Here is a 21,664-nt window from a genome sequence, read left to right on the forward strand (position 1 = left end):
CAACTAACGGGAGTCTACATTCCACCAACAAGTCTGTGTTAGCAAATATACTGACGAAACAAGTTAAAATCCCTGCAGATCTTACCCTTCAGGGACCCAGCTGCCTGGTCATTGATGGCCAAGCTCTGGTAATGGCACTCGGAAAGCCACCTGACACTACAACATTTGGTGACTATGCCAACAAGTTGACTGACACAGTGTTGAAGATGGGAGCAAAATACCAGAGGGTAGATGTCGTCTTTGACAGATACCATGACCAATCCATCAAAACAGGCACAAGGGTGAAACGCAAACAGCGCCACAGACCAGTACGTCGTGAAATCAAAAACAAGTCTGTTCCACTTCCTGCCGATTGGTCGAGCTTCATGGCCCTTGAAGACAACAAATCAGATCTCGCTCAACTACTCTCAAACCACCTGATAGAACACAGCCCGGATGATGAACCTGTAGTTGTAGTATCAGGGGGGTTTGCTGAAGCGACAACCGTCAAGTCAACAGATCCAGATCTTGAAGTCTCCTCTCTGAGTGCTGACCATGAGGAAGCTGATATGCGACTGATTTTACACTGCATCCAGGCTCCAATGGAAACAATCGTCGTGTCAGCGCGTGACACAGATGTGCTGCTTCTACTCTTGGCTCACTATGACAGGATCCGATGTACGCATCTCTACATGAAAGCTGGGACATCAAAGGATCCAAAATATTTTCCAGTACATGACATTAGAAAGCTACTATCTGATGATCAACTGGACACAATCCTTGCCTTCCATGCCCTCACCGGATGTGACAGTGTGTCCCAGTTCAGTGGTCATGGAAAGAAAACAGCCTGGCAGGTGTTCGAGCACCATCACACTGATCTTGCTGGCCTTGGGAAGGGCCCTTTCACAGAAGATCTTGTGACATCAACAGAGAGATTCATCTGCAAGATCTATGGTGTGCCTGAGGTGGATACGTGCAACAAAGCAAGAGTCAAGTTATTCTGCAAAGGCCGTCCACACGAGACTCTGCCACCAACCTCGGATGCAGTGAAGTTCCACATCATGCGCTCACACTATCAAGCAAGCATCTGGAACCAAGCTCACCTGCCACACCCTGATCTTCCTCCTGTTGATGAAATGGGGTGGATACACAAGGAAGGACAGCTAGTGCCACAGCTACTCTCTCTGCCACCCATGCCTAAAGCCTGCAGGGAGTTCACTTCATGTGGGTGTACCAAGGAGTGCCTCAGCCAACGCTGCAGCTGCAGGTATGTATGAAGGATTAGCTGATAGTGATCAATGTTATTAGATTGTAAAACTATGATGTGGTAGAGCATATCCACCTGCAAGACTCTATACTCTAGACTGTTTGTTGTTAACAGAATTGTGAACATATGCCTATAACAGAGAGAAAAAAAGGAATGAAGGAACAGAATAAATCACTGTAAGGACAATTGTATCATGTGTTCGAATATACTTGTACGAGAGATGGCTATAATCTTTCAATTCTCTTCTACTCTATTCTATTCAGGAAGAGTCACATGGCATGTATCGAAGCATGCAATTGTAAGAAAGTCAACACCTGCCGGAACACTGAGGAAGAGTGTGAATAAGCTGTCACTGTAAGGATTACTGTAACAAGTATTCAAACGTACATTCACTTATATTGATATGGTAAAATAATCTTTTTATTTTATTCTATTCTATTCAGGAAAAGTGGCATTGGATGAATCATGCAACTGCAAGACACCTGCGACACCTGCCTGAATACGATTGATGACTGACAATAAATTACTGTACATAAGCTACTGTACGAATATTAAGGACTATATCATTTGCATAAATGGCATGTTAATTAAAATAATGCAAGAGAAAAGAGTTTGATGAATAAATCCATGGCCTGGGATCATCCTGCTTTTCTTTCTTATTTGGTTGATGAGTTATGCATCAATAACGACCACCGTTTCTGCTATAAATATGAGTTTCAAGCAACATTTTCACAACTGATCTAAAATCAGGATATGATTTTAAATTCCTCATGTATGCAAACATATGAAAACACATTTCATTCATGTTTCTACCTTGTTTAGTCAAAAAGATATGCACTTAAATAGATTTCAGACTGGCGCTGGCGGCCATGTTGGGTTTCTCAATTTTGAGGCCTTATTTGAAAATGTTGAGCCTGGTATACAGCAGAGATATAAATCTGAATATGGCATTGGATCCCCCATGTAAGAAAACTTACAAAAGCACATTTAATTCAGGTTTGTACCTTGTGTAGTCACACTTAACTCATTAAGCCCCACCATTTATTTTTTGAAAATTCGCCTAAAACAGCATGCTTACATTAAAATGCTTATATATCCAGATTTATAAGAGCTACTTGCATAAACTTGGTACCTGAAGAAAGCTAAGACTTGGGGGATTCCAATGCTGGTGTCCCACACTGTATAGTTATTACCAAATTGCTGCAGTATTCCTGCAAACACTGAAGAAATGTCATTTTTGTATCCTCGCCTATACAAAGATTACAGTTAGACAGTCAAAACACCCTGTTACTCTCATGGTTGCACCACAGCTATATTCCTACCTTCTTCCTCCATAGGTGCAGATGTTCTGTGCAAAGTTTCATGTCAGTAGAATAAGAAATGTGGGTTTAGCACCTGTTTTTGTGGAGAGAGGGCCTGGTGCTGGCGGCCATGTTGGATTTCTCAATTTTGAGGCCTTGTTTGACATTTTTGAGCTTGGTATACAGCAGATTTGGATTCAGCACCCCTTAATACCCCTAGAAATGTTGTGTACCTAAAATAAACACGAAATGCCTTCAGGGTTATGATTTTCTGAAAATTGACCCTGTCTACTACAGGTAACTTTATACAAACATCTACTTACTCTAGCGAAGCGAGAGCAGTGGGAGCTCTTAAGTGGGACAGAAATAAAGGATTAACTGGTTTGGCACCCCAACATTTCTTCGGCTTTGCAATTTTGTGTTAGAAATGTCCCTTACGTGTGACTGTTGATGACCAGCCTGACTGGTGGTTATATAGTTATGTGTGTAGATGACAATGTCAACCATTGATGAATTAGCAGCCAGTGACTATATACAGTGTAGTCACTGCTAATTCATCAATAGTTGACGTTGTCATTATTTAATCGGTTATAATATAAAGAAAACACTGGGTTTGGTACCGGGCATTTTATTTTTAAAGGCTGTTCAGCCCATCAAAATCAACTAAACAAACTAATTGTACTTTTTGGTCCCGTTAGCAAATGTTCACGTTCACGGTAAGACCAATATCCCGACGGAGATGATGAATTGATGAATTGAAAATGGGGGACCCTGATGTAAACAAGACGAAAGTCTTTCTCTGGTCTGCATCCCCTTAACACTTGTATGTTTTGAGCTGTACTATACTGTACCCATTATGCAATCTGTTAATAAAGTTTTCAATCATTCAGACGTGATGACATCTCTATTAATCACTGCGCCTTTAAGATGCAATGTCCTCCGAAGAGCGCTTCATAACATACTGCACATATATTCTGTTTAGCAGCATCATCAAGCTTATTAGACCTATAATATAGTCAGACACGACTTAGTAATACTGGACGATATCATATAACGGTGAACTATATAGGATTAGCATCATTTTATGATATATAATATCTGCAACAATAGGAGCGTCATCGAGAAGCAGACGCGCTTTTTGAGACGCTCGATCACAGCAGCTGATTCTCTCTAGAAGATAAACTGGTGCAGTGGACGTGTTTTAATACAATGCTTTGGGAACAAAGCCTATCTATCCATCACACCTCTTGCAAGTGTTACTCGATACGACAACGCTCTATAAATGGAGCGAGCAAATAAGAAGAGCAGTTGGCAGAGAAAAGACGCTCGGAACAGATCTCGGATCAGATGCGGGTTATTAATAGGGAGGCTTGAGTGTCAGGGGCTCTCTCTACTCGTGAAGACGGGTCGGCGGTGAAGGGGGACAATCTAATAGCGCAGTGATTATTATCATTATTATACAATAATCTATGTGGAGCTGGCATTGAGTTATCCTCTGAAACATGGACATGTTGGAAGACCTCAACCTGGGCGACTTTGCCCAGACCTTCTCTAAAATGGGAATGTTCCCCGTCTTCGATCTCGCTTATTACATCGTGTCCATACTGTACCTCAAGTATGAACCAGGTGAGTCCTCGCTGTGAATGTTGTCTGAATGATAATAATCTATATAATCTGTACCTTATGTGTGTTATAGATGATCTGTCTAGTTTTTATTTCACATCCAAATAGGCTATATTTTCACACACACCGTGTCTGTGTGTTATTGTGAGTTATTATATTGTAATATATATTATACTTGATAACATAGCAGTCTTCATGTAGCTCTTGCTGCAACTTGACCTGATACAAAGTGAGGGAATAACTGAGAACCGGCTTCTCTAGAGGAGATTAAACCATGCAGCTTTCTTTAAAGCTTAACATTTTCCAAAATGTAACCCCTTTTAAGCAATGGAGTGAGTGCAATATGAAATCTGATGAAGCGCCTCTCTGCATACCAACAGCTTTGGCAGCCTAGCAATAAATAGAAGTCCCTGAAATAGACGTCAGTGGGCTTCAGACTCGACACTGTTGAAGCTTGTTCACGGGCCACAGACACTTGTACACGTTGTTGTACTGCGTCTAGACTGACAGCACCCTGAATACACAGAATAAACCACTGAACAAGTACCTCTTCACCGTCTTGTGCTATTGCGATTGTAAATTGTGATTGTAGGCACTAGGCAGCGACCTACAGTTCCCCTGTAGCCCTTATCTGAACGTTAGATTATAAAACAATGGGTTAGCCTATAATGAACTCAGAACTTCAGGCCTAATGTTTGAATGTGCACAGACTAAATACACGAGTACAAATCTGTCCCGAAGATAGTTTTCCCTACATTTTCTTTGGTCACCAACGCAAGAGACACCGGGTTCGAATCCGGCTGTCTGCGTTGCCTCCGGCTTGGGCCGGCCGTCATACTGGCTCAATTGGCAGAGTCAGCGGGTGGAAGTCGATGGGTGGTAATCTGGTCGTTGTAAACAGCGACCCCTACAGGTCGGTTGGGGGACGCCTGCACAGCAGAGACAGGAGATGGCGGGGGCAGTGTGAGCCTCCCACAGGTTACACCTCGCCACTGAGAGTCCGCGCTGGCAGGTGAAAAGATGTGACAGGCTGCCTCCTCGTGTACCGGAGGGGACACGTGATGCAAGGCTTCTATCCTCCCTACAACCGACCAGTGGGGGGCATATGCGAGCAACGTTCAAGACAGGGGAGGGGAGAATTGGAAACACGAAATTGGGATGGGAGAAACATTGGAAAAATAAGGAGAAAAAGTGTATATTAAAAAAAAAAATATCCAACACGTTTAGCTTGTAAGGAGAAACGTTTGTTTGGCGCGAGAAACTCATCCTCGCCATTCACGACACGTGTTTGACTCAATTCCCGTGGGTTCACGTAGCGTATAATGGAGAGGCACATGAATGAACTGTGGTGTCCGTACTATGGGGAGAGGATGTGGGGGGGGGGGGGGTCAAAGTTTAAGGCCCGACTGTCGCAGGGCAGGAGGAGCTGTGGAGCACCGTGTATTTATAGGGAGGAATTTCTGGGGATCAGATTGCTTTCTAGCTGTTGGGCACCAATCACCTCCTGTGACCTCGACCCTGATCCCCACCTGTTCTTGGGGATCTCTGCAGTATAGTGTAGCTTTACTCTGTTACGCACACACACACACACGCACGCACGCACGCACGCACGCACGCACGCACGCACGCACGCACGCACGCACACACACACACACACACACACACACACACACACGGTTCATGTTGTACCGATGACAAATGCTTGGGATTGGTTTTCATGCTGTGTGTGATTTTGCATCACGTGAAGAGAGACCCAAGCATTCGTTTCTGGTTGCTATTAGATGGTGATGAGCTGTTATTTAATTTGTGTGTACATGAACACTGTGTCAATATTGAGTTAAGGTCACACGGCATCATAATCAGGGTGTGCACTTTATTGTTCAGTCGTGCTTGGAGAAATATGAAACAGTGGCGGCTGGGTGGCGCGGCGGACATTGCGCTCGTCACCAACGCAAGAGACACCGGCATCGAATCCGGCTGTCAGTGTTGCCTCCGGGTTGGGCCGGCCGTCATACTGACTCAATTGGCAGAGTCAGCGGGGGAGGAGAGTCGATGGGTGGTAATCTGGTCGTTGTAAACAGCGACCCCTACAGGTCGGTCAGGGCGCCTGCACAGCAAGGACAGGAGATGTTGAGGGCAGTGTGAGCCTCCCACACGTTACTCCTCGCCAATGAGAGTCCGCGCTGGCAGGTGAAAAGATGTGACTGGCTGACTCTGCATGTATCGGAGGGGACATGCGATAGATTCTTCAACCCTCCCTACGACCGACCAGTGGGGGGCACATGCGAGCAACGATCAAGACAGGGGAGGGGGGAATTGGCACGAGAGGAAATTGGGATGGGAGAAAAAACAGAAAAAGGAGGAGAAAAGTGGATATAAAAAAAAAAACAGTGGTGAATGGTGCATTTTTATATAACAGCTTTTATCCAAAGCGCTTTACAAATTTGTTCCTCACATTTGACCCATTCACTCACACATTCACACACCGACGGCGGAGGCGACCGTGCAAGGTGCCAACCTGCTCATCGGGAGCAATTAGGGGTTAAGTGTCTTGCTCAAGGACACATCGACACGCTGCCCGGGAGCAGCGGGAATCGAACTGGGAACCTCCGGATTACCAGACGACTGCTCTACCTCCCGAGCCCCTGGCACATAATGGCACACGGATTGTGGCATACACACACACACACACACACACACACACACACACACACACACACACACACACACACACACACACACACACACACACACAACATACGTCTCCCTCATGAGATGACATCATGTGGGCTACATTACAGAAGGTTCCTATCGTCACTGTTCACGATATGGGTCATAATGTATTTTTCTACATAGTAGTCACATTCGTATCTCATAAATCTATTCTATTCTCTTGATACTTCTATCTTAATTTTGTTCATATTCCGTTTGATCTCATTTCACCTTTTTATTTTATTATCCGTCTGTTATTGTCTGTCCGTTAACCCTTTCACTGCCACTCGACAGAAGGTTAGCCCTTTACTATCACACAACCGACGGCGATGCTCCATCATTAGCATCATTAGCTCCGCATCCGCGGAGCTAATGATGCTAATGATGGAGCATCGCCGTCGGTTGTGTGATAGTAAAGGGCTAACCTTCTGTATTGTCACAGTGAAAGGGTTAACCGGCTGTCATGTGGCAGTGAAAGGGTTTGTCGCACCGAAAATGACCAAATCAAATTCCTTGCATGTGAAAACTACTTGGGAATAAAGACCTTTCTGATTTTGATTCTGATTCTGATTCTGATTCTGATTCTGATTTTGATTCTGATTAGCCGCTGCATTGGCTAAGATTTGACTGCGTGTGAAAGAGAGCTCCTAAAAAGGGGCCCCGCTGGTGTGTCTTGTCTCCACAGGGGCGGTGGAGGTGTCTCGCAGGAGTCCTGTGGCCTCCTGGCTCTGCGCCATGCTCTACTGCTTTGGAAGCTACATCCTGGCAGACGTGTTGCTCGGAGGCAGCCCCCTCGACTATTTCCAACACAACAGCCATATCCTCCTGGCCTCAGCTGTTTGGTGAGAAAGCCCCTCAGAATGTCTCTGCCCTTCACAGAGGAAGATATAACGTTTCCAGCTCTCTCTACGTCTCGCTACGGTCAAGTGTGGTCGTTATGGTTTGACTCAGAGTAGGGGGGGGGGGGGGGGGGGGAATGATTTTGACCACAGTACCAAGAAATGGTATTCATTCAAACCTTTATTTTAACTAGAGGTGGGCATAGATTATTTTTTTTAATCTAGATTAATCTATCTGCAATCCTGGATTTAATCTAGATTAATCTAGATTAAAATGGCAAAAAAAAAAAAAAAAAAAACCTGCCGAAGGCATTCAAAATATGTGTGTTCTACCCAAATAATGACCAGAAGTAAGTCCTTACTTTTTCTTTCCTCCTTATGTTTCTCAGGCCAGGTGGCCCATTACACCATGAGCCCATCTCCCGTTTTCAAAATGCATTACAGACTGTTTGAAAAAGCTGTTTTGCTATGATAATTGGTAATGAAATATCAAAATAATGTTCAATAAGATGTACTTGTGTTTAATAAGTTGTTTTATTCAGAAGTTAACACAAATAAATAATATTACCAGTACAGTACAGTATCTAGCACTCTCAGGAGCAAAACAGAAAGAATCATTTCAAACTTGAACTATGTGACATGGCTTGAATCAACTGCTCCAGTGGAGTTGCTCAGTGGCCAATGGTGTCAACTGTGGTTGTACTGGGCAGCTCCCAGGTGTGAATGGAACTGTGAATGTGAAGCAGGGCGTTCCTGAAAAAGAGCTTCTGTGCTCAGCGAACCTATACCCTGGGTAAATAAAGGTAAACATTTTTTTTTTTTTTAGATTAATGCGTTAATTATATTATCGCGCAATACTAGTATCGCGTTAACACCGTTAACGGCCCAGCTCTAATTTTAACTCAAAAGGCAACTGAGGTTTCCCTCGTTAAACAGTCACGTAGAGTGAAGGCCCCTTCATAGTGAGTTGTGGTAATTTCCTTCCGGTACGCCTTGTCTCTATATACCACGATGCACTTCCAAGTGACGCACTGGAGTTTGGCTCTACTCAGACGAACAACGCCACTTACCCTCCACCGTCTGAGGTGGACCTTTGCTGGCTTTGTTGTACACAATTGGATAAAAGCCTCAGCTAAATCATCAATTGTAATTGTAAATGTACACCTAAAATAAGATAGAATATTGATAATGTTGCCCTGGAAATGAGCATTGTGTCATATTTGTGGACAGCGCTTAAAGGAACACGCCAACCTTTGGGGAAATTTGCTTATTCGCCACCTACCCTGGAGTTAGACCAGCAGATACCCTTTTCTTCTCTGTGCATGCATTAGGCTTAGGGAACAGCCGCACCGTTAGCCTAGCTTAGCGTCATTCACTGGAAGTAGGTGTGCCAGCGTAGCCTAGTTCCCAACAGTCACGAAATCCACTCCAAATACAACTCCAAAAACGTTCCTGTAAACATGTTGTGACCTGTGTATTTACCACGTGGAGAAATATTATACATTTTTGTTTACATTTTCACTTTCTAAGCAGATATAATACTCTGAACTATATTTTGCCGAACCACTGCTAGGGATGGGAATCGAAAACCTAATTGGCCGATGCCTGGAACCGTGTGGCTCCCGTGACTTTCGATTCCCTTATCGCTGCCAGGTTTTTCCTAGAGAGAGATAAACAGCTGACAGCGGATAGTACAGGTACAAATACAATAAAACAGCTGGTGGGGGCTGTTGTGTACACCTTGTACTCTTTAGTTCACATATAATAAGAGACGGAGTGTTTGTTTACTAGTCTGTACTCCGTAAGACAGGAAGTACCGTGGTGCAACATACAAATGTGTCCGTGTAGCAACACAAGCCAATACCTTACAGGACAGGGGCCCGGGGAGGGAGCTCTGTGTGTGTGTGTGTGTGTGTGTGTGTGTGTGTGTGTGTGTGTGTGTGTGTGTGTGTGTGTGTGTGTGTGTGTGTGTGTGTGTGTGTGTGTGTGTGTGTGTGTGAGACAGAAGTCAGAGGAATGACGACCTGTTATTCAATAGATTAAATTAGTTTAAGAATAAAAAAATAAATACATTTTAAGAGAATCTCAAATACATTATTTTATTTAAGTGTAGGCTATAGTTAATGTTTTATTTTTTACAGTTTTTGTATTTTTCTGACATGGTAAATGGCTGCTTTTTTATATAGCGCTTTTATCCAAAGCGCTTTACAATTTGTTCCTTACATTTTATCCAATCACTCACACATTCACACAACGACGGCGGAGGCAACCATGCAAGGTGCCAACCTGCTCATCGGGAGCAGTTAGGGGTTAAGTGTCTTGCTCAAGGACACATCGACACGCTGCCCGGGAGAAGTGGGAATCGAACCGGGAACCTCTGGATTGCCAGACGACTGCTCTACCTCCCGAGCCACTGTCGCCCCTGACATGGGGGCTCAACAATAAATGACAATCAGAAATGTCAAGTTGCATGTTGTTATTCTAACCAGCTTAGTTCTGTTGCATTTCCAATTTATTTATTTAAATTATAAATTGATCAGGGAATCGATAAAGAATCGAATCGATAAGCAGAATCGATAATGGAATCGTATCGATAAAATCCTATCAATTCCCATCCCTAACCCCTGCCTACTGGGCCCAGTGATTTCATCACCTCAAAAGCCCAGTTTTTCAAAAAGCAACAGGGCTTTTGGGGTGATGAAATCACTGCGCCCAGGCAGCAGTGGTTCGGCAAAAGATAGTTCTGAGTATATATCTGCTTAGAAAATGAAAATGTCTAATTATTTATTTTTATGTCTCCACGTGGTAAATACACAGGTCACAACATGTTTACAGGAACATTTTGGAGTTGTATTTGGAGTGTATTTTGTGACTGTTGGGAACTAGGCTACGCTGGCACACCTACTTCCAGTGAATGATGCTAAGCTAGGCTAACGGTGCGGCTGTTCCCTAAGCCTAGAAGAAAAGGGTATCTGCTTGCAGGGCCGGACTGGGGAAATAATTCATACCGGGAGATATAGCGCGAAATATAGCCCCAATCAGGCCACTTTTTAAGCGGGGGTCTGGGGGTCCCCCACCAGGATTTTTTTTGTTACAAAGACTTAATTTCCTGCATTCTGGTGAATTTGAGTGCATGTGAATCACAAACTAATGAGCCAACAATTGCTTAGTACAATGTACTGTTATGGACCTCAAATAAAACTGTTGTGGCACTAGCAATGCTACTCTCTCCACCTTCAAAAAGAAAAAAGCAAGAGCACAATATATTTTTCTATTTACTATTATAATACAGTTAACCACTCTATCCTGTAAGGGCCTTTATTCTTCTTTGTTTTATCCCTCTCTCCTCCACCCTTTCTCTTTCTTCCACTGTCCATCTTGACATCAACGTTAATTGACTTTCGCTCTACTGTATCTCTCCCGAGTCCCTCACTACCTGGCTCATTGCCTGGCTGTTATTCTGCATCTGAGTGCCATCTGCCATTCCATTCGCCGCCTCCGCTGTCAATCAGTTGTATCGCCTGGTCCCGCCTCCACCAATCACAAGCGGCAGCACGGCTCCATTGTGTGTGTGTGATCCGCGTGAGGGAGAGAGAGTCAGATAGTTCTCCAACTCTGTCGCAGACAGTGAAATCCTGGTTGTTCCCCACCCACCTTGGTTTTCTAACTATCGCGCCGCGCCGCCGCCACAACTAGAAACAATGGCCTGGCAAAAAAAATTTAATAAAAAAATAATAATAATTTTTTTTTTTTTTTTTTTTTGCCAGGCCATTGTGGCCAGTCCGGGCCTGTCTGCTTGTCTAACTCCAGGGTAGATGGCAAATAAGCAAATTTCCCCAAGAGTTGGCGTGTTCCTTTAAGACCAGAGACTGTTAAAAAAATATGACCTATCTCAAACCCTGCCCCTCTTTTTTGATCCTCCAATCACCACTGTTGTTTTCCTGTTGCTAGAGGGAAGCAACAGCTGTGATTGGAGGATCAAAAAAGAGGGGCAGGGTTTGAGATAGGTCAGTCGATGTGTGTCGTGCACCAAAGCAACAGTTCTATCCATGATACCATCTTCAAACATTCTAGGGCGATTTTTAACATCGACCAGAATGTAGTTCAAAGAATGTAGCTTCGATGGGGAATTGGATGTTCTATCACCTAACTGTCTAGTATTTTGACCCTCTAATCTTTGCCCTCCATCCCGTGTCTTTCTTAGTTTCCTCGGTCACAAATAAAAACAAAACGCTCTGTACACAGGTACCTGGTCTTCTACTGCCCACTGAACCTCTTCTACAAGTGCGTGGCTTTCCTGCCCGTCAAGTTGGTGCTGGTCGCCCTGAAAGAGGTGGTCCGCGCCCGCAAGATCGCCGCCGGCGTCCACCACGCCGCCCACGCCTACCAGCATGGCTTCTTCGTCATGGTCATCATCGGCTACGTGAAAGGTGGGTCTCTCCCCTCCCACCTCCTCTATCAAAGTTTTAATAATAATAATAATACACTTTATTTGTATAGACATATCAACCCAGTATTTGAGATGTTTAGTACTGTCTTTCATAGGTGTTTCTCATATACTCCACCTCTCCCCCCTGTTTCACTTGCTCCCATGGTTAGAGAGACGTTTAAAGCGGACAGTTCTGCATCACGTTACAGGGCGGTTCTGAATTACTTTACAGAACAACAGCAATATGTATGTCTACTTAAAGTTTTATTCATTTTAAGGCACAATGAATAATAAGAAAGCCCAGAGCAGTACTTCGCTCTTAATAAGTTGAATGTAAAAATACAAAGTTTCAGTTCTAAGGTACGTCATAGAACAATTCCAGTTCTGAATCACTTTACAGGACAGTTCTGAATCACTTTAAAGGGCAGTTCTGAATCACTTTACAGAACAGTTCTGAATCACTTTACAGGACAGTTCTGAATCACTTTAAAGGGCAGTTCTGAATCACTTTACAGAACAGTTCTGAATCACTTTACAGGACAGTTCTGAATCACTTTACAGAGCAGTTCTGAATCACTTTACAGAGCAGTTCTGAATCACTTTACAGAGCAGTTATGAATCACTTTACAGAGCAGTTCTGAATCACTTTACAGAGCAGTTCTGAATCACTTTACAGGACAGTTCTGAATCACTTTACAGAGCAGTTCTGAATAACTTTACAGGACAGTTCTGAATCACTTTACAGGACAGTTCTGAATCACTTTACAGAGCAGTTCTGAATCACTTTACAGAGCAGTTCTGAATCACTTTACAGGACAGTTCTGAATCACTTTACAGGACAGTTCTGAATCACTTTACAGAGCAGTTCTGAATCACTTTACAGAGCAGTTCTGAATCACTTTACAGGACAGTTCTGAATCACTTTACAGAGCAGTTCTGAATCACTTTACAGGACAGTTCTGAATCACTTTACAGGACAGTTCTGAATCACTTTACAGAGCAGTTCTGAATCACTTTACAGGACAGTTCTGAATCACTTTACAGAGCAGTTCTGAATCACTTTACAGAGCAGTTCTGAATCACTTTACAGGACAGTTCTGAATCACTTTACAGGACAGTTCTGAATCACTTTACAGAGCAGTTCTGAATCACTTTACAGAGCAGTTCTGAATCACTTTACAGGACAGTTCTGAATCACTTTACAGAGCAGTTCTGAATCACTTTACAGGACAGTTCTGAATCACTTTACAGGACAGTTCTGAATCACTTTACAGAGCAGTTCTGAATCACTTTACAGGACAGTTCTGAATCACTTTACAGGACAGTTCTGAATCACTTTACAGAGCAGTTCTGAATCACTTTACAGAGCAGTTCTGAATCACTTTACAGGACCGTTCTGAATCACTTTACAGAGCAGTTCTGAATCACTTTACAGGACAGTTCTGAATCACTTTACAGGACAGTTCTGAATCACTTTACAGAGCAGTTCTGAATCACTTTACAGGACAGTTCTGAATCACTTTACAGGACAGTTCTGAATCACTTTACAGGACAGTTCTGAATCACTTTACAGGGCAGTTCTGAATCACTTTACAGGACAGTTCTGAATCACTTTACAGAGCAGTTCTGAATCACTTTACAGAGCAGTTCTGAATCACTTTACAGAACAGTTCTGAATCACTTTACAGAACAGTTCTGACTCACTTTACAGAGCAGTTCTGAATCACTTTACAGAGCAGTTCTGACTCACTTTACAGAGCAGTTCTGAATCACTTTACAGGACAGTTCTGAATCACTTTACAGAGCAGTTCTGAATCACTTTACAGGACAGTTCTGAATCACTTTACAGATCAGTTCTGAATCACTTTACAGGACAGTTCTGAATCACTTTACAGAGCAGTTCTGAATCACTTTACAGAGCAGTTCTGAATCACTTTACAGGACAGTTCTGAATCACTTTACAGGACAGTTCTGAATCACTTTACAGGACAGTTCTGAATCACTTTACAGAGCAGTTCTGAATCACTTTACAGAGCAGTTCTGAATCACTTTACAGAGCCGTTCTGAATAACTTTACAGGACAGTTTTGAATCACTTTACAGGACAGTTCTGAATCACTTTACAGAGCAGTTCTGAATCACTTTACAGAGCAGTTCTGAATCACTTTACAGAGCCGTTCTGAATCACTTTACAGAGCAGTTCTGAATCACTTTACAGAGCCGTTCTGAATCACTTTACAGGACAGTTCTGAATAACTTTACAGGACAATTCTGAATCACTTTACAGGACAGTTCTGAATCACTTTACAGAACAGTTCTGAATCACTTTACAGGACAGTTCTGAATAACTTTACAGGACAATTCTGAATCACTTTATAGGACAGTTCTGAATCACTTTACAGAGCAGTTCTGAATCACTTTACAGAGAAGTTCTGAATCACTTTACAGGACAGTTCTGAATAACTTTACAGGACAATTCTGAATCACTTTACAGAGCAGTTCTGAATCACTTTACAGGACAGTTCTGAATCACTTTACAGGACAGTTCTGAATCACTTTACAGAGCAGTTCTGAATCACTTTACAGAGCAGTTCTGAATAACTTTACAGAGCAGTTCTGAATCACTTTACAGGACAGTTCTGAATCACTTTACAGAGCAGTTCTGAATCACTTTACAGGACAGTTCTGAATCACTTTACAGAGCAGTTCTGAATCACTTTACAGAGCAGTTCTGAATCACTTTACAGAACAGTTCTGAATCACTTTACAGAGCAGTTCTGAATCACTTTACAGAGCAGTTCTGAATCACTTTACAGAACAGTTCTGAATCACTTTACAGAGCAGTTCTGAATCACTTTACAGGACAGTTCTGACTCACTTTACAGAGCAGTTCTGAATCACTTTACAGGACAGTTCTGAATCAGTTTACAGAGCAGTTCTGAATCACTTTACAGGACAGTTCTGAATCACTTTACAGAGCAGTTCTGAATCACTTTACAGGACAGTTCTGAATCACTTTACAGAGCAGTTCTGAATCACTTTACAGAGCAGTTCTGAATCACTTTACAGGACAGTTCTGAATCACTTTACAGGACAGTTCTGAATCACTTTACAGAGCAGTTCTGAATAACTTTACAGGACAGTTCTGAATCACTTTACAGAGCAGTTCTGAATCACTTTACAGAGCCGTTCTGAATCACTTTACAGGACAGTTCTGAATCACTTTACAGGACAGTTCTGAATCACTTTACAGAGCAGTTCTGAATCACTTTACAGAGCAGTTCTGAATCACTTTACAGAGCCGTTCTGAATCACTTTACAGAGCAGTTCTGAATCACTTTACAGAGCCGTTCTGAATCACTTTACAGGACAGTTCTGAATAACTTTACAGGACAATTCTGAATCACTTTACAGGACAGTTCTGAATCACTTTACAGAACAGTTCTGAATCACTTTACAGGACAGTTCTGAATAACTTTACAGGACAATTCTGAATCACTTTACAGGACAGTTCTGAATCACTTTACAGAGCAGTTCTGAATCACTTTACAGAGCAGTTCTGAATCACTTTACAGGACAGTTCTGAATAACTTTACAGGACAATTCTGAATCACTTTACAGAGCAGTTCTGAATCACTTTACAGGACAGTTCTGAATCACTTTACAGGACAGTTCTGAATCACTTTACAGAGCAGTTCTGAATCACTTTACAGAGCAGTTCTGAATAACTTTACAGAGCAGTTCTGAATCACTTTACAGGACAGTTCTGAATCACTTTACAGAGCAGTTCTGAATCACTTTACAGGACAGTTCTGAATCACTTTACAGAGCAGTTCTGAATCACTTTACAGAGCAGTTCTGAATCACTTTACAGAACAGTTCTGAATCACTTTACAGAGCAGTTCTGAATCACTTTACAGAGCAGTTCTGAATCACTTTACAGAACAGTTCTGAATCACTTTACAGAGCAGTTCTGAATCACTTTACAGGACAGTTCTGACTCACTTTACAGAGCAGTTCTGAATCACTTTACAGGACAGTTCTGAATCACTTTACAGAGCAGTTCTGAATCACTTTACAGGACAGTTCTGAATCACTTTACAGAGCAGATCTGAATCACTTTACAGGACAGTTCTGAATCACTTTACAGAGCAGTTCTGAATCACTTTACAGAGCAGTTCTGAATCACTTTACAGGACAGTTCTGAATCACTTTACAGGACAGTTCTGAATCACTTTACAGAGCAGTTCTGAATAACTTTACAGGACAGTTCTGAATCACTTTACAGAGCAGTTCTGAATCACTTTACAGAGCCGTTCTGAATCACTTTACAGGACAGTTCTGAATCACTTTACAGGACAGTTCTGAATCACTTTACAGAGCAGTTCTGAATCACTTTACAGAGCAGTTCTGAATCACTTTACAGAGCCGTTCTGAATCACTTTACAGAGCAGTTCTGAATCACTTTACAGAGCCGTTCTGAATCACTTTACAGGACAGTTCTGAATCACTTTAGAGGACAGTTCTGAATCACTTTACAGAACAGTTCTGAATCACTTTACAGGACAGTTCTGAATAACTTTACAGGACAATTCTGAATCACTTTACAGGACAGTTCTGAATCACTTTACAGAGCAGTTCTGAATCACTTTACAGAGCCGTTCTGAATCACTTTACAGGACAGTTCTGAATCACTTTACAGGACAGTTCTGAATCACTTTACAGAGCAGTTCTGAATCACTTTACAGGACAGTTCTGAATCACTTTACAGAGCAGTTCTGAATCACATTACAGAGCAGTTCTGAATCACTTTACAGAGCCGTTCTGAATCACTTTACAGAGCAGTTCTGAATCACTTTACAGAGCCGTTCTGAATCACTTTACAGGACAGTTCTGAATAACTTTACAGGACAATTCTGAATCACTTTACAGGACAGTTCTGAATCACTTTACAGAGCAGTTCTGAATCACTTTACAGGACAGTTCTGAATCACTTTACAGGACAGTTCTGAATCACTTTACAGAACAGTTCTGAATCACTTTACAGGACAGTTCTGAATAACTTTACAGGACAATTCTGAATCACTTTACAGGACAGTTCTGAATCACTTTACAGGACAATTCTGAATCACTTTACAGGACAGTTCTGAATCACTTTACAGAGCAGTTCTGAATCACTTTACAGAGCAGTTCTGAATCACTTTACAGGACAGTTCTGAATAACTTTACAGGACAATTCTGAATCACTTTACAGAGCAGTTCTGAATCACTTTACAGGACAGTTCTGAATCACTTTACAGGACAGTTCTGAATCACTTTACAGAGCAGTTCTGAATCACTTTACAGAGCAGTTCTGAATAACTTTACAGAGCAGTTCTGAATCACTTTACAAGACAGTTCTGAATCACTTTACAGAGCAGTTCTGAATCACTTTACAGGACACTTCTGAATCACTTTACAGAGCAGTTCTGAATCACTTTACAGAGCAGTTCTGAATCACTTTACAGAACAGTTCTGAATCACTTTACAGAGCAGTTCTGAATCACTTTACAGGGCAGTTCTGAATCACTTTACAGAACAGTTCTGAATCACTTTACAGAGCAGTTCTGAATCACTTTACAGGACAGTTCTGACTCACTTTACAGAGCAGTTCTGAATCACTTTACAGGACAGTTCTGAATCACTTTACAGAGCAGTTCTGAATCACTTTACAGGACAGTTCTGAATCACTTTACAGAGCAGTTCTGAATCACTTTACAGGACAGTTCTGAATCACTTTACAGATGAGTTCTGAATCACTTGACAGGACAGTTCTGAATCACTTTACAGAACAGTTCTGAATCACTTTACAGGACAGTTCTGAATCACTTTACAGAGCAGTTCTGAATCACTTTACAGGACAGTTCTGAATCACTTTACAGGACAGTTCTGAATAACTTTACAGGACAATTCTGAATCACTTTACAGGACAGTTCTGAATCACTTTACAGAGCAGTTCTGAATCACTTTACAGAGCAGTTCTGAATCACTTTACAGGACAGTTCTGAATAACTTTACAGGACAATTCTGAATCACTTTACAGAGCAGTTCTGAATCACTTTACAGGACAGTTCTGAATCACTTTACAGGACAGTTCTGAATCACTTTACAGAGCAGTTCTGAATCACTTTACAGAGCAGTTCTGAATAACTTTACAGAGCAGTTCTGAATCACTTTACAAGACAGTTCTGAATCACTTTACAGAGCAGTTCTGAATCACTTTACAGGACACTTCTGAATCACTTTACAGAGCAGTTCTGAATCACTTTACAGAGCAGTTCTGAATCACTTTACAGAACAGTTCTGAATCACTTTACAGAGCAGTTCTGAATCACTTTACAGGGCAGTTCTGAATCACTTTACAGAACAGTTATGAATCACTTTACAGAGCAGTTCTGAATCACTTTACAGGACAGTTCTGACTCACTTTACAGAGCAGTTCTGAATCACTTTACAGGACAGTTCTGAATCACTTTACAGAGCAGTTCTGAATCACTTTACAGGACAGTTCTGAATCACTTTACAGAGCAGTTCTGAATCACTTTACAGGACAGTTCTGAATCACTTTACAGATGAGTTCTGAATCACTTGACAGGACAGTTCTGAATCACTTTACAGAACAGTTCTGAATCACTTTACAGGACAGTTCTGAATCACTTTACAGAGCAGTTCTGAATCACTTTACAGGACAGTTCTGAATCACTTTACAGGACAGTTCTGAATCACTTTACAGGACAGTTCTGAATAACTTTACAGAGCAGTTCTGAATCACTTTACAGAGCAGTTCTGAATCACTTTACAGGACAGTTCTGAATCACTTTACAGAGCAGTTCTGAATCACTTTACAGGACAGTTCTGAATCACTTTACAGGACAGTTCTGAATCACTTTACAGAGCAGTTCTGAATCACTTTACAGGGCAGTTCTGAATCACTTTACAGAGCAGTTCTGAATCACTTTACAGGACAGTTCTGAATCACTTTACAGAGCAGTTCTGAATCACTTTACAGGACAGTTCTGAATAACTTTACAGGACAGTTCTGAATCACTTTACAGGACAGTTCTGAATCACTTTACAGAACAGTTCTGAATCACTTTACAGGACAGTTCTGAATAACTTTACAGGACAGTTCTGAATCACGTTACAGGACAGTTCTGAATCACTTTACAGGACAGTTCTGAATCACTTTACAGAACAGTTCTGAATCACTTTACAGAGCAGTTCTGAATCACTTTACAGGACAGTTCTGAATCACTTTACAGGACAGTTCTGAATCACTTTACAGGACAGTTCTGAATCACTTTACAAAGCAGTTCTGAATCACTTTACAGGACAGTTCTGAATCACTTTACAGAGCAGTTCTGAATCACTTTACAGAGCAGTTCTGAATCACTTTACAGAGCAGTTCTGAATCACTTTACAGGACAGTTCTGAATAACTTTACAGGACAGTTCTGAATCACGTTACAGGACAGTTCTGAATCACTTTACAGGACAGTTCTGAATCACTTTACAGAACAGTTCTGAATCACTTTACAGAGCAGTTCTGAATCACTTTACAGGACAGTTATGAATCACTTTACAGAGCAGTTCTGAATCACTTTACAGGACAGTTCTGAATCACTTTACAGGACAGTTCTGAATCACTTTACAGGACAGTTCTGAATCACTTTGCAGGGCAGTTCTGAATCACTTTACAGGACAGTTCTGAATCACTTTACAGAGCAGTTCTGAATCACTTTACAGAGCAGTTCTGAATCACTTTACAGAGCAGTTCTGAATCACTTTACAGAGCAGTTCTGAATCACTTTACAGGACAGTTCTGAATAACTTTACAGGACAGTTCTGAATCACGTTACAGGACAGTTCTGAATCACTTTACAGGACAGTTCTGAATCACTTTACAGAACAGTTCTGAATCACTTTACAGAGCAGTTCTGAATCACTTTACAGGACAGTTCTGAATCACTTTACAGAGCAGTTCTGAATCACTTTACAGGACAGTTCTGAATCACTTTACAGGACAGTTCTGAATCACTTTACAGGACAGTTCTGAATCACTTTACAGGACAGTTCTGAATCACTTTACAGAGCAGTTCTGAATCACTTTACAGAGCAGTTCTGAATCACTTTACAGAGCAGTTCTGAATCACTTTACAGGACAGTTCTGAATAACTTTACAAGACAGTTCTGAATCACGTTACAGGACAGTTCTGAATCACTTTACAGGACAGTTCTGAATCACTTTACAGAACAGTTCTGAATCACTTTACAGAGCAGTTCTGAATCACTTTACAGGACAGTTCTGAATCACTTTACAGAGCAGTTCTGAATCACTTTACAGGACAGTTCTGAATCACTTTACAGGACAGTTCTGAATCACTTTACAGGACAGTTCTGAATCACTTTACAGGGCAGTTCTGAATCACTTTACAGGACAGTTCTGAATCACTTTACAGAGCAGTTCTGAATCACTTTACAGAGCAGTTCTGAATCACTTTACAGAGCAGTTCTGAATCACTTTACAGAGCAGTTCTGAATCACTTTACAGGACAGTTCTGAATAACTTTACAGGACAGTTCTGAATCACGTTACAGGACAGTTCTGAATCACTTTACAGGACAGTTCTGAATCACTTTACAGAACAGTTCTGAATCACTTTACAGAGCAGTTCTGAATCACTTTACAGGACAGTTCTGAATCACTTTACAGAGCAGTTCTGAATCACTTTACAGGACAGTTCTGAATCACTTTACAGGACAGTTCTGAATCACTTTACAGGACAGTTCTGAATCACTTTACAGGACAGTTCTGAATCACTTTACAGAGCAGTTCTGAATCACTTTACAGGACAGTTCTGAATCACTTTACAGGACAGTTCTGAATCACTTTACAGGACAGTTCTGAATCACTTTACAGAGCAGTATGGTTAAAACGTTGCTCACACGTTCCCCGTGGGGGGCGTCCACTTTTAAAAGCAGCGATAACGGTTAAAAAAGCCAAATAAGGCCAGTGAGGCGAGACATGGACCCCTTGTTCCGACTATTTACTCTTTCTATTTTTATCCTCCTCCTCAGGGTCTGGAGTAGCTCTCATCTCCAACTTCGAGCAGCTGCTGCGTGGCGTGTGGAAGCCTGAGACCAACGAGATCCTCAACATGTCCTTGTAAGTGTGAGCTCGACCCCTGGAGGCCCCGGGGCCCCTCTGGCATTATGGGGGGAAAGTAGACCGGTGCACAAATTAAAATATACTCAACGCTGATTCAAAGAGGGGAGGATGGAGAAGTTGTTGTGGCAGTTGTGTTAATATGCCGATGTCAGAAGGAAGTGTTTTGAAACACGCATTGACAAACATTGATTCTGCAACTGAGAACAACGGGAACCAAGGCAAACTACCACACTACAAAGGGTTCACCCTTTCACTACCACACTACAAAGGGTTCACCCTTTCACTACCACACTACAAAGGGTTCACCCT

At 42.0% G+C, this 21,664-nt stretch overlaps 1 protein-coding gene and 1 long non-coding RNA gene across 2 annotated transcripts in view; both read left to right on the forward strand.

Moving 5' to 3' along the window:
• Nucleotides 1–1,162: 1,162 nt before the first annotated feature.
• Nucleotides 1,163–1,803, forward strand: LOC311231983. The gene is made up of 3 exons (XR_014619896.1): nt 1,163–1,246; nt 1,510–1,600; nt 1,690–1,803. It is a non-coding gene; the product is annotated as an uncharacterized lncRNA (long non-coding RNA).
• A 2,102-nt stretch (nt 1,804–3,905) lies between these two features.
• The window catches only part of tmem38a (transmembrane protein 38A), a 35,729-nt gene continuing 17,970 nt past the window's right edge, over nt 3,906–21,664 (forward strand). Inside the window, exons 1-4 of the mRNA XM_084318508.1 lie at nt 3,906–4,173; nt 7,568–7,724; nt 11,967–12,151; nt 21,265–21,352. Of these exons, the coding sequence (XP_084174634.1) occupies nt 4,050–4,173; nt 7,568–7,724; nt 11,967–12,151; nt 21,265–21,352 (554 nt within the window). The 5' untranslated portion in view covers nt 3,906–4,049. The remainder of the gene's footprint in view (nt 4,174–7,567; nt 7,725–11,966; nt 12,152–21,264; nt 21,353–21,664) is intronic.

The sequence above is a fragment of the Notolepis coatsorum genome, assembly GCF_963971535.1.
Source record: "Notolepis coatsorum genome assembly, chromosome: 7".
In the NCBI taxonomy this organism is placed as follows: Eukaryota; Metazoa; Chordata; class Actinopteri; order Aulopiformes; family Paralepididae; genus Notolepis; species Notolepis coatsorum.